Raw genomic sequence first — 13,408 nt, forward strand, 5'->3', positions numbered from 1 at the left:
ATATATCACGTGTCTCTCATTTTACTTCTTACTCTTACTAAAATTGCCGTTACTGCATTTTCACTGTCATGGGAGCCAAATTTGACAAACATTCATTGTATTTTTATTTGCTTTTGTGTTGTGTATTTTTTCAGCTACGCCGACATCCTGTTCGTCACCATCCCGTCCGAAAACATGCTGGAGTTCAATCTGACCAACGAGAAACTGATCCTATTCTCAGCCAAGGCACTGCAGGTCAAACATCTCGTAGACACCTTCATCAGTGAGATCAAAAAGGTACAGCACACACACAGACACACACACACACACACACACACACACGTTCGGCCCAGTCTGTATTTCAAGGAAGAGGAATTTTCCTTAACCACGAAAGGAGATGACAGCTGGAAAAAAAAACATGAATCTGTAGTGTGTAGGCAGCAATGAGAGATGAGGAGCAGAGTTTCCTCTTTCGTGCTGCCATCCACAGCACAAACACAGACTATTTCTCCCCCCCCCCCCCCCCGTTCATCTGCACACACTCTCTGTATTAAACAAACCTACACGACAGTAGCGCCGTGAGAGAATCCAATCCAAACGGTTTTTCTCTCTTGCAGGACTCGGATTATGTGATCGCAGAGCGAAACTTTGTGGGAGACGACCGCTCGATGCTCAGTTTCCACAAAGGCGACGTCATCCGGCTGCAGGTTATGGACGGGCTGGAGGAGGGTGAGACCCGACGCAACGCGGGACAGAAAACACGCCGTCCAACAAGTGAACCTTCAGTCCAACCGGGTGTTCTCTCCGGCTGTGATCTTTTGTGTCTTTTCCAGGTTCCATCTACGGCTGTGTAGTGAGGAAGAAGGTGGTGTTTTTGGAGGATCTGAAAAGAGACACTCAGGACTTTGGTGAGCGATAATTAGATTTTCTATTAAGGCGCCGGCATCGTGGATTAAAATATATAAAAAAAAAAAAAAAAGGTTACAATTCAAACTGCCCGCCCTGAGCTGAGTACTAAAGGTGTCTGTGATGGTATCAGGGTGGAACGGGTGCTGTGCTGTCAACGGTGTGCACACAGCTCCCTGAAAATACAATATTGTATCAGAAAATTATTTTTCAGATGGAAGAGAGCGATGCAATTTAAAAAATATTGATTATTTTTTTTTCTTGAGGAAGCAAAAGATGAACACAAATGAAAAGTCCTGTTATTTCATTTCTTATCAGATGAAAAAAAGGACAAACTCAGTGTGTGCTTCCACACACACTGTTGTGTGAACAATAAATGTGTCACAGTAAATTATACACACACTGTTGTGTGTGACACATTTATTGTTTTTTTTTTGGGGGGCTCTGACATCTGGACATCTGTTCTTAAATGAGCCAGGTTTTTATCCTCCACCATGACATCCACTGAGATCTGTCATCTTGTTTGTTTGGCTGAGACGGCTGTGATTTTAAAGGTGTGAAACTTTAGAATCAAACGTGAATGTGAGATCTGAGCTGCATTATGCGTTGCATTTGTCATCAAGCAGGACAGCTTGAGGATACCTGCTATCGGACACATGGTGGGGACCATCAGCTGGTTTCCACTTAAAGCAAAACACTGCAGGCTAAAACCTTTTTCAGCATAACATTTTTTTATTCTTTTATTCCATAACATATATTTTTCCGACTAGTGGGAAGAAAAACCTTGTGTTAATGATACTACACTGTCAATTTAGCGGCAGTTTATTCAATTAACCTTGATTTAACATCAGATGATCCCTGTTTCAGAAAATGCCAAAAAAGAACTCCCAATATCACCTCCACTCTTTGCTCGATGCGTCGTCGCATTGATGCCGCAGCGGTTATTGCAAAGGTTAGGGTAACCCCGGCGGCGGCAGACGTAAGTCAATACGAGGGACAGGCGTCCCTCGTATGTGTAGCATCTATAATTAGACCGGAGGCTGCAGCCTGGGACAGTTCACCGGCGCTGCCGCAGACCACAGTTGAGTCGTATCAATGAGAGAAAAGAACGCCGATACGGATGATCGGACGGGTGGCGATGAAAGGCCGGCCTGCTGTTAGAGGAGATGCAGATTGCCATCGGGAGCACTTGCAGCGATGGAAAGGCTCGTTCTCTGGAGGCACAAAGCGCTCAGGCCTGTGTCTCTGTGTGCTGTGATCTCTCTGATGTGTGTGTGTGCGTCAGGTTGGAAGTTCGGCGCCGTCATCGGCCGCTCCGGCGCGTTCCCGGCCGACTGCGTGCACCCCGTCGCTCCCCCCGGCTTCCTGTCGCTGCCCCTGGGCCGCCAGGCAGACCCCCCGGGGGGGGCGGGGCAGTTCGCCGCGTCGTCGGCCATCGCCGTTGCCGTGGCGTCCGCCGCGGCGGCGCACGAGATAGATCACACGATTGAGGTACGCGGGCACACGTCCTCTGTCCGACTGACCTGTCAGATTGGGTTTTTTTTTTTTTCACTGGCAATCTTTTGAATTTCAGAAGGTCTCATTTGACGGCTTCCCCGAAGGGGATCTGGACGAGAGGGACCTGCAGGACTGCAAATACGACATGTTGGAGTTTGCCAAGATGTTCTTCAGACAGGCGACCAGGGGGAAGGGGTGAACAGACGTGCACAAAGCACACACAAAAACATCACACAATTTGTATGATTTCATTTTGAAGCACTCGACCATATGATACTTAACACTTCTAATTCAATAAATTTTTTGACTAATGAAACATTGGAGTCTTTGTTTCCATTTAATCCATTTAACAGCAATGATTGCTTTGTTAATTCGACAGACACATAAGCCCAACAGTGTGTGAAATAATTATAACCGACTCAACTGGAAGCAGCTGCAACATTACAGTTTAGCGTTAATAATGATTGACTGAATTGAAGAAAATACTAAACATTGATACACCAATCAGCATAATGAGTATATGTAAACACATTTTGTCCCTCATACTTTTATTATTTATATCCTTATTGAATTAAATTAATTTTGAATGAAGGACTTTGACTTGCAAAGTTTTGCAGAGTGGAATTACAACTATTAATGGAGTAACTTATCTCACTACTTCTTCCAACATGTCTCAGAGATTCCCTGAAGAGCAAAAGCAGAAATCGAGACTCCAGAGAGCCCACTGAAATGATCAAGTTCTCCAAGGTGCCTTTCTCCCCTCAACAACTTAAAATACTCTTAAAAAATACATCTTCTGTGTGTCGTGTTGAGCTGTTTGTGTGATACTTTTTGTCCCCCTGCAGACTCCTCTGACTGAGTCTCTAATAGAGTTTACCGATGCAGCCATGAACCGGGTGGCAGCGGATCTCTTCCTGTGTAAGTTCTCACCGTCTCTCATCTCTCCTCTAATTACATCTTCTTATTGCATTTCTCTCATTACACCGGGGGCTCCGATTCATCCTCGGTTGAAATTAGACGTGTATCAGATTTTAAGTGCTGGATGTCAATACATCAGATTGTTGCTGACCTGCATGAGTGTGTTTGTTGTGTAATTCGTACAGCGGTGATGCGTTTCATGGGGGACTCTCCATCAAAGGGATTGACGGAACAGGAAGTGGTCAACAGCATCCTCAAAGTAAATACACCCCTCTTTTTTTTCCCCTCTCAAGCTAGTATTTTCTCTTTGACCGTTTGCTGGTGTGTGCGTGTGTGTGTGTGTTCTCGCCTCAGCTCATAGGAGAGTTCCCCTTGATGAGGGACGAGGCTTACTGCCAACTCCTCAAACAGCTCACGGCAAACACCAGCTCCAAACCGTGAGTCCGATTTCCCACACGAACAACAAACCAACACACACTGCGCTCCTCTGCGTTTTTCTCATGTCCTGTAACCCCCTGTGTGTGTGTGTGTGTGTGTGTGTGTGTGTGTGCGTGTGTCTGTGTGCTCTGGTGTTGTTCAGTGACAGCTGCCAACGAGGTTGGAGGCTGCTGTACATCCTGACCGCTTACCACCGCTGCTCTGAAGTCCTGAAGCCCTTCCTGCTGAAGAGCCTGCAGCAGGCCTCTCGCGGCGCAGGCGCGCAGTATCAGGGTAATAAAACCGCCGCCATCGATGAGTGGACGGCGGCGGGCGGCGGCGGCGCCACCAGCGTGTAATGTTCCCTCACTGTGTGCTAGGCATCGCTAAAGCGTGCGAGCAGAACCTGAAGAAGACGTTCCAGTTCGGAGGACGCGTCGTTCCACCCAACAGCATGGAGCTGAAGGCCGTGATGGTCAGTGCTTCATTGGAAAGTCACTCATTCTCCTGAATAGCCACATATAAATCCATTTTGTTGTAAATATGATATTATTTATTATGTAAGCTGCACATTTATCTGGTAGGACAAGGACAAGCCCAATAAAGTTTTTCTTTTTTTTACATTTTATGAAAAGATTGAAAATGGTATATATTTATTGTCTTGTATCTCGAGTGTATTCCTTTGTGCCACAGAGCTCCATTGTCGCTCAGAAAAACTATTAAAAACACACTTTATGGCGCTTTGCTTTCATTACAATGAACATGGGCACTGCCGCTTGAAAATACCCCCCAAAAATATAGAATTTAAGTGGTTTTTAAAAATCTATTTAGAAACCGCTGGGTTTCTAAATCATTTTGGATGATCAGTGAGGTCAGAATGTGTCCGTAGTCCGACATGTCCAGTGTGTGTACAGTATGTTTCATTTGTCCCCAGGCCGGACGTAGTTCAAAGCGTCAGCTGTTTCTGTTCCCCGGAGGCATCGAACGTCACGCGAAAATCAAAACGTGCACCGTGAGTGTTCGGCGAGCAGTTCAGCGCCGCCGTGGTCCTGGCGCGCCTCTTGATGATGTCGTGTTTTCATCAGGTGGCCCTGGAGGTGATTGAGGAGCTCTGTTATGAGATGGGTTTGCACAACTCGGAGGCCATGGAAGAATATGCCATATTTTTAGTGACCAACAGAGGTGAGCTGGTCTTCTGCCTCGCCGGGTCATGTGGGACGTTGCGTTAGTGCACAAGGGGCCGTCTTCTCGTCGGGGTCACTGGAGCAGATCCCCTCACAGATCACATGACTGTTCTCTGGTTCCTGGCTGCGGGAGAAAGTCACACATGAGTCCTCGTTGGACCGCCGCAGCAAAATAACGACGGCGGGATCGATCGCGGTGTCATCTTTCCTCTTCATTAACCGTTAACGTGCCATTTGTTTGCATGAGCCACAAGTTATCAAACTCTCATCATCAGATCAATACAGAGGTCCAGAATATGCATAATCCGTCTAAAGGGACCACTCTCTTTTTCCTGATGAAATGCAGAAGCAGTCATTGTTATGGTTGTTGTTGCTGTGCACAACTTTGTCATATTGATGTGCGCGCCGCTCCAGCTGCTTTGGTCTTAATAAGTTCTGAATGCTGAAAGCTCCAGCGCTGATTAGGTCCACTGGAGCGTTGATGCGGAGCTCTTTGCATTCTGTTGTGGTTTTGTCTCCTCCCCCCGTAGCATTAAATATCTCCACATGACAACAGCTGGCAGCTGATGTTGCTTGTGTACTATTCAAGAGCACAGCAGGTCTACACAAGTATTGGCTTTTCACTGTGTTTATGTACGTAATTTGCATTGGATTTAAACTAGTGTTTGCTACAACTTGTCAGGTTCTGATTGAATAAACAATGTCATGGGAAAAAAAGTAAATATATGTTAGTGTGAAAAACATTGCTGAAAAATTCGCTAAAAAAATATTCCATCCTTCATTAGTTTTAACTTGCAGTTTAGGTGATCGTGCAGATATCTGTATAATGTAACGTGCGTGTGTTCAGGTCAGAACGTGCGTCCTCTGAACAAACACGAGTACATCCTGGACGTCGCCACGGAGGCCGAGGCCGTCGACGCCAACTACAGCTTCTGGTTCAGGCGAGTCGTCTGGACTCAGGCGCTCAAGTTGGACAACGAGCTCCGCGTCGCCATGCACTACAACCAGGTGAGTACACACGCGGTGCCTGCTGCCCGAAACACCAGTGCGCGCGGGAGTGACTCCGTGTGTCTGTTCCTGTGTGCACTTAGATCCTGCCGGACTACCGCAAAGGCCTCCTCAACGTTCTCACGCTTGGGAAAGTGAGCGACCAACAGTTCCATCAGATCTCCAAGCTGGCAGCTCTGCAGCACAGAGCCAAAGACGTGGCGTTCACCCCGAGCATGTGAGAACACAACGCAGCTTGGATCACTTCAGCGGTCATTACTGGGTTCATTGCACTTGCTGATCTTGATCATATTAGTGGCCGTCAACATTAAGCAAAGGACTCTTCCGATAAATGTCACGTTTTTCTAAAACATTCATCCACGACACTGTAAAGTCTTTAAAATAACCTTAAGCTAGACTTTCTATACTTTAGCACAACAAGCTCTGCTCCAGCTCTCACTCATGTTTCCAGCATCGTTGTCTTGTAAGAAGTCACACGGCACAATAACAGACAGACATGATCAAGCTAAAGGCAAAGAATAAAGTTTTACTTCTCCGTAGAGTATAATGTTGAAAGGACTGAGGCTGTCAGTTGTAAAAATGAGCAAATTTAACACATGCACTTTCAAGGTGAAGTGATGTAAGTACATTAGCTCATGTTTAGTTTAATATTGGTGTCCACATTAGTCATTTAGACACAAAACATGGGGAAATAGGTTTGAAAATATTGACGTTACCCTTTAAACAGAGATAACAAATATACACATACGGCATATGTATGCTTATATATATCTGCTTATTCCCTCAAACGTTTCCACAAAGCAGCCGTTGATCCCATCTTGTTTTAATAATCAACACATTCGCTGTGCTTAAATCTGCTCCACAAGTTTCTCCTGCTTTTGCTCCCCTTTTATCCTTCAGATTCTTGTTTTGGCAATTAGAGCGATTAAATAATGTTCATCCATTATTTCAGGCTCCATTTAACCTTCGCTGTTTCCCAATTAACACCAATCCAATTTAATTTGAACATTGACCAAAATATAAAAGTTAAGTTAGCATAATTTTCATGTAAAATCCATTTTACCTGCAGATTATTTGAGGTAAATTAACTTTTAACGCAGTCTAGATGCATGTCTAATGAAGACAAAATAAATAGTTGTTACAGGACAATCAATGTTTTTTCAACATGATGAGAGAAAGCAGTCAATAGTTTTACTGAGTTTATGGTGTAAAAAACATGTTCTTTTAGCGATCTTGCTGCTGTTATCAGTGTCTCTCACACACAGACACACACACACACACACACAGAGTCAAACAGCAGAACAGAAACGCCTCACGGAGTAAAATCGTCCTGAGAAATGCTAAGAAATCACTGAGTGAAGCCGACTCCTGTTCATCTTCTTGTCTCCTCTAGACATGAACTATCGGAGTACATCGCCACACCGCTGTTCAAAAAGCAGCCACCCCAGCAGTGGGTTACCATGGTGACGCAGCACATGCAGCAAGTGCAGAACCTGAACCCGCACCAGGCTAGAGCACAGTTTCTGGGTAAGAGCTTCTGTTGACAACTGCCATCTGGGCTGAACTGTGTTTTTTTTGCAGTGTGCACGGATACAAATGTGACAACCAGCTCATTCTCTTGTCTTTGTGCGTGCAGGGTTGATCAGTGCGTTCCCCATGTTCGGCTCCTCGTTCTTCTATGTCCAAAGCAGCAGCTCCACCACCTTCTACGCCCCATGCATCATCGCTGTCAATCAACATGGGCTCCACTTCCTGCACAAAAATACACACGTAAGACTAGAGTGACATAGCAGTTTCAGCATATATATATATATATATATATATATATATATTATAATAATCCGTCTCTTTGGTGCAGGAGCTGATGACGATGGTCCCCCTGGTGGAGGTGCAGTCCAGCCGCACCCAGAGGCCCACTGCTGGAAGGAGTTACCCGTACGTAGACCTGACCCTGGGTGACATGAGCACACAGCGGGTCATTCAGCTACAGCTGGAGCAGGTATTACGCAAACACAGACGAGGGCACTCTGCAGAGGCCACACGCGATGCCTCGCAGTGAGTGGACTCGCTGCCACGTTGCTGTTCTCATGCTGGCGGTGTTTGTCCACAGGGCCTGGAGTTGTGTCGAGTCATCGCCATGCAGGTGGAAAACATGATGTCCGCGCAGGAGCGGCGACTCGCCCTGCCACCCAGCGAAATCACCGTGTTGTAGCACGGGCTTCGTTTGAGTATGAGCAGAGTGATGAGGATGAAACCTGTGTAAATAGCCTACCTCTTCTGGCCTTCAGGTGTTTTAATAGTCTATGTGAATGAGTATGTTTACACTGAAGATTTACACTACTTGATTATTATACTGCGTTGACGGTACAAAATCCATACTGTGGACAGTCAAAAGTAAATATTAGTTAATGTTTCTTTCAGGTTGATACCTTTATTTTTTACACGTGCTACCGTAGTTTTAATCGATGTACAGAAAGGGTTAAGCTTCATAGGCCATGCCTTGTCATTACAAAGTTTTATAACTGTTACTAATATGTAACATGGTTTTTTTAATCTTTTTTAATTTAGATTGTTTATTACAAACACTTGATGGTAGTTAAACCGTTTTTGTATTCATACAATGTCATTGCATCAACTTTCTCGTTTTGTAAAGAATATTTTGTCTAAATAAATTGACAGCAACGAATATGAGCACTTCTGCTTATTACACACATCAACACAATAGAGTACACTACAATAATAGGATTACTAAGAGCTCAGTGGGACCAAATTAGCCGTTTCTCCAAAAATGGATTTACCCGTTTGCCGTCAGGCATTCCGTCACGTGACAGTACGCCCCGAACTGCAAGGTCAACACTGCGCACGCGCGGACGTGTGGCAGGTTACACGAGTTTATTTCCAGCCTTTTTTTAGGAGGAAGGGGGGGGGTCTGTAGACGGGCTACCGGAGTGACCGTTGTCATAGCCTTCGTTGCGAACACAACAATGTGTTCCTTAAAATCTCGGAGTTAACCCGAGGGGGGAAACGCCCGCGGAGCACCGCGGTTTGGGAATCTAACGGTGACACGTGAAATGTCGTTGCGTGGCTCGTCGGCATTTCCAGGCGGTAACGGACAGACCAAGCCAGGCTAGTTTTAAGCTAACGGCAGCTAGCTCGTAGCCAAGCAACTCGGACAACGTTAGCTTCTCGTTAGCCTCTCCGTATGGCCGCGCGCGTCCCGTAGTGTGTCGACGCGGTGTGTTTTGTTCGCGGCTCCCTGGCTGTGACGTTGCCGTACGCGGCTTGACAGTGTTTTCCCACCCGGGGCCGCTGTGTGCAGCTTCCAAAGGCTCGTCTCCCCCGGGGGAGCGACGCAGTGGACGTTGGCTACACGTGTGTGCTGCTTGGGCTAACATCTAACGTTAGCTGGTCCGTTAAAACGGTGCCGAAATGCGGCGCTGATACATGCTAACGGTTAGCTCGGTGGCTCACGTCGCACTTCCAACGGTCGTTGATTTTTTTTTTTCTTCTTTTTTTTTCCACCCCACTCCGTTGGTTGACATGGCGTCCAGCGGATACTCTGACCTGAGGGAGAAGCTCAAATCCATGACTCCGCACAGAGACGAGGCGAAAAGCAAATACGCGGACGTGGAGAGCAACGGCAGCGGAAAGGGACGCAAGCGCAAGCTCCGGGAGTCCGACGACGACGACAATAATAACAACAACAACAACGACTACGAGCACAGCGACGACAGCGCGGAGAGCCGGGAGCAGGAGGCCGTGCGGGTGAAGAGCAGCATCCTGCAGGAGAGCATCTTCACGCCGGAGGAGTGCGCCCTCATCGAGGAGAAGATCGACGACGTGGTTTCCAAGGGGGAGGCGGGACTGTATCGCGAGCACACCGTCGACAGGGCGCCCCTCCGCAACAAGTACTTCTTCGGGGAGGGGTACACGTACGGGTCCCAGCTGGAGAAGCGTGGGCCGGGCCAGGAGAGGCTGTACCGCAAGGGGGAAGTGGACGACATCCCCAACTGGGTGCACGAGTTGGTGATCAAGCGTCTCGTGTCCAGCGGGGTGGTCCCGGAAGGGTTCGTCAACAGCGCGGTGATCAATGATTATCAACCGGGGGGCTGCATCGTGTCACACGTGGATCCTCAGCACATCTTCGCGCGTCCCATCGTCTCGGTGTCCTTCTTCAGTGACAGCGCGCTCTGCTTCGGCTGTCGCTTCCAGTTCAAACCGATCCGCGTGTCGGAGCCGGTGTTCGTCCTGCCCGTCAGGAGAGGCAGTGTCACGGTGCTCAGGTGACCGTGGCTCTCCTCGTTGCTGTCCTCCCATCGATTGCAGTATTGTTCAAATATGTGGCTGAGGGCTCACGGCCTCTTTCTCTCCGTAGTGGCTACGCTGCTGATGACATCACCCACTGCATCCGCCCACAAGACATCAAGGCCCGACGCGCTGTGATCATCCTCAGAAAGTGAGTCCACGTGCTAATTCCCCAAAGTATTTTTGTTATTCAAATCTGTGTCTGATCCTGGTGCCCCTTCCGCTGTTTGCCAGGACCCGACCAGATGCTCCTCGGCTCGATTCTGACAGCGCTTTGGCTGTGGAGAGACCTGCTCCCCTGAAAGCCAAACGCTCTCATCACCACCACCACCACCACCATCATCATCATCGTAGAGCAGATCCTGATGCTGCTCACAGGTATCATTCACTGCTAAACTCTTCATGAGTCCAATCAAAGCAGATCTGAGCATAACCTTTGATATTTGCAATGACTAAAACGATGGTGCAGAGTCAGAAGAATGTGTTACATTTTTATATATGATATATTGGCCTTGATATGTTGCATCATAATCACTTATGATTTTTTGGCATCTGTCAAGTCTTCAAAGTCATGAATCTAGTCGGTATTTCCTCCTTTCAATGGTGCCGGAAACTAACACTCCCCCAACAACACCGCCCAGGGCATTTAGTTAATGCTGCTTTCAGTCTACTCACTTGCACATACTGACGTACTGACCCCGGGGCCCACTGATTATAATTGGAACACAGCCCAAATCAGTTCATGGATCGGGTCTTGTTGAGTAGAAACCAAGTGGACTCCTGATGACCTTTTTTGTAGTCTCGTTATTTGAAAGCAATTTAATTGGAGTGCTGTTGTAACCAAAGTCACAAAAGCAATTGCAGTGCGATCGTTTCAAATGTTCAAGCGCAATAATGATCACACCAACATTGTCTCCTTTATTTTTTGTTCATACTGTGTGAACTAAGTATTAAATACCCATATAGCATATGAGCGAATTGGAATTAGTGTCAACCTAACCTTGCCACAATGCAACAGAATTTGCTCCTTAGTAACGCTAAATTATGCAATTGATGTGAGAGAGTTTCTGTGGATTCATTGGGAGACGTGTCGCTCACGCCCCGAAAATGTCATTTATTTAGATTTCAACGGGGATATAATTTTAAATCCATCAGTGATTCAGTTCTTGAAAGAACAGACAAAGATCCAAACCTGACCCGGCCTCCGATCCGTTGTCCTCCCGCAGGCCGCGGGTGCTGGAGATGGACAAAGAGGAGAACCGACGCCCGTCGAACTCCTCCCACCACCGTCGTCACAGCATCAGCTCCTCTGAGAACTACTGGAGACGCAGTGACGACTCCAACAAGCACCGCGAGAGTTCAGGGCGCGACGTGAAGATGAGACGCCACTGAGGCCTCCGCTGCCACACGCGTGCACATGCGAATATATATCTTTTATGTATGTCAGGATTGTCACGCGCTTCGATCAGCCATCATTCTCTCCCTCTTGTTTTAGTCTGGCGCGAAGAGGCCAGTCCTCGTTGGTTTTTGATTTGAGCCCGGATGCGTTTGAGTGCGTTGTTTGTTTGTTTTGGGCTGACGAAGGTTTCCTGCAAAGTCAAGAGCCTGAAGTTACTGTCTCTAGTCAGGCGTTGTTGTTAAAATGACCTTTAATTAAACATCTATTGTTTCTATATCCATAGATACTTCAAATTGGCATGTATTTTTTGTAACCAAGATGTACAGGCCACAAGAAAAGGAAAAAAAAAGATGTATGAATGGATTTGTATAAAAGAAAACTAATCTTACTTGTTATAATGTACAATACTTTTGTATAGTCTTTGATTGGGGAACTTTTATGCCGATGGAAACATTTGATTTTGTTTGGCACCCGTGTTGCAGAGCCTTACCTTTTACCACGCATCCCGATCTTAGTTCACTTTGGCCTCCCTGCTGCTGCTGTTTCAGTTAAAACACCAGGCAGATGTGCAGAAATGCTTTTCTATGTTCTTTTGTTCTTCTGTATGACTCATCTTGGTGGAGGATACAATGTGGCGCAATCTGAAACCTGGGAAACCTAAATTTTAGGGAGTGATAATATCCCAGGCCTTGTTTCAGTTTGACGTGTCGTACCTTGTAAAGTGACGGAGGCCCTGCTTTCCCTGTTCTGTATTAAATCTAATTTTTCCTCATTTACATGGGTGATATTTGGATGAGAAGAAACAACGCGGCCCGATAGGAAAGTCACTATCCGCATTGCTCTGTACAAACACCTTATTTGTTTCTTGCTCCTAGTCGGCCATATTTAGCCGCTCACGGGTTGGTCGGTCTGAAGTTACACATAAACGAAAACAAACTTCAAACTCTTTTCTAGTTATGGTCGCAGGTTTTTCCGGAACTCTGCTCTGAGTTGTTGAGTTATTTTTTTTTTTATATCCCAAAAGTAAAAGTCTGTAGGAGGTTCTTCAAACAGAACGAGCAGCACGCGAGACGGCTTCATGGTGTCTGGTCAGGTAGAGGAACAACAACAACAACTTGGAGTGTGTCTCGTGGTGCTCGAGAGTCGGGTTTATGTTTCAAATGAGTTAGTAGCGATGAACCACGGAACCACTTCCTGAAGAGTTTCTCTAAGAATCTACGGGGTATTTCTAAACTCTCTGCACTGTCTACTTTGTCAAAATAACAACTATGATTGTTCATAGAAAACAAAGGGAAACCCCCACAAACAAAACCCTGAATTTGAGGAGTGTGGTTTGCATGTTTTACATTGAGTCGGAGGTGTGTCACGCGTTGTGGGACTCTGTCTCAAGTCCTAATCTTGATTGATAGGTCATGTTCAAGACTTCACTTAGAATATCATTTCTTTAAAACAAAATACTTTTTTGTTCAAGTGTGAAGTTTTTTAAACCACTGAAATGTCTGCTTATACCAATTGAGTACAGTATATACTTGTATTGTTCCAGACATGTTCTAGGTTTTCTGTCCATCTTTTGGTTTTCTTGTAGCCCGCTTTGATTACCTGCTGTTAGTAGAGAACTCCCGTCGTCATCTTCATTATAATCTAACAGTTTTTTGCTTTAGAATATTTCTTTGATTGATTCATGTTCTTATTTCTAGGATTATAATATGTGGGAATGGAAAACCAGTTTGGACCTGTGTAATTTCTGTATTTCCATCATAATTCTTGAATCTGTATATAGGTTTGTATATTATGC

The 13,408-nt window shown here is 46.1% G+C and overlaps 2 protein-coding genes across 2 annotated transcripts in view; both read left to right on the plus strand.

The window, feature by feature from the left end:
- The window catches only part of myo15ab (myosin XVAb), a 38,715-nt gene extending 30,254 nt beyond the window's left edge, over nucleotides 1–8,461 (plus strand). Inside the window, exons 57-75 of the mRNA XM_062564656.1 lie at nucleotides 135–276; nucleotides 597–708; nucleotides 813–887; nucleotides 2,171–2,376; nucleotides 2,459–2,577; nucleotides 3,060–3,129; nucleotides 3,228–3,300; nucleotides 3,486–3,559; nucleotides 3,655–3,737; nucleotides 3,881–4,011; nucleotides 4,098–4,192; nucleotides 4,652–4,729; nucleotides 4,803–4,899; nucleotides 5,749–5,909; nucleotides 5,993–6,126; nucleotides 7,303–7,436; nucleotides 7,546–7,679; nucleotides 7,768–7,908; nucleotides 8,020–8,461. Coding sequence (XP_062420640.1) covers nucleotides 135–276; nucleotides 597–708; nucleotides 813–887; nucleotides 2,171–2,376; nucleotides 2,459–2,577; nucleotides 3,060–3,129; nucleotides 3,228–3,300; nucleotides 3,486–3,559; nucleotides 3,655–3,737; nucleotides 3,881–4,011; nucleotides 4,098–4,192; nucleotides 4,652–4,729; nucleotides 4,803–4,899; nucleotides 5,749–5,909; nucleotides 5,993–6,126; nucleotides 7,303–7,436; nucleotides 7,546–7,679; nucleotides 7,768–7,908; nucleotides 8,020–8,121 — 2,161 coding nt within the window. The 3' untranslated portion in view covers nucleotides 8,122–8,461. The remainder of the gene's footprint in view (nucleotides 1–134; nucleotides 277–596; nucleotides 709–812; nucleotides 888–2,170; nucleotides 2,377–2,458; nucleotides 2,578–3,059; nucleotides 3,130–3,227; nucleotides 3,301–3,485; nucleotides 3,560–3,654; nucleotides 3,738–3,880; nucleotides 4,012–4,097; nucleotides 4,193–4,651; nucleotides 4,730–4,802; nucleotides 4,900–5,748; nucleotides 5,910–5,992; nucleotides 6,127–7,302; nucleotides 7,437–7,545; nucleotides 7,680–7,767; nucleotides 7,909–8,019) is intronic.
- Nucleotides 8,462–8,741: 280 nt separating this feature from the next.
- Nucleotides 8,742–13,071, plus strand: alkbh5 (alkB homolog 5, RNA demethylase). Its single transcript, XM_037471174.2, has 4 exons — nucleotides 8,742–10,192; nucleotides 10,285–10,365; nucleotides 10,449–10,592; nucleotides 11,441–13,071. Exons 1-4 carry the CDS (start codon nucleotides 9,354–9,356, stop codon nucleotides 11,604–11,606), a joined length of 1,230 nt encoding a protein of 409 aa, XP_037327071.2. The 5' UTR covers nucleotides 8,742–9,353; the 3' UTR covers nucleotides 11,607–13,071.
- The last annotated feature ends 337 nt before the right edge of the window (nucleotides 13,072–13,408 follow it).

Source organism: Pungitius pungitius, chromosome 9 (assembly GCF_949316345.1).
Source record: "Pungitius pungitius chromosome 9, fPunPun2.1, whole genome shotgun sequence".
Classification (NCBI taxonomy): Eukaryota; Metazoa; Chordata; class Actinopteri; order Perciformes; family Gasterosteidae; genus Pungitius; species Pungitius pungitius.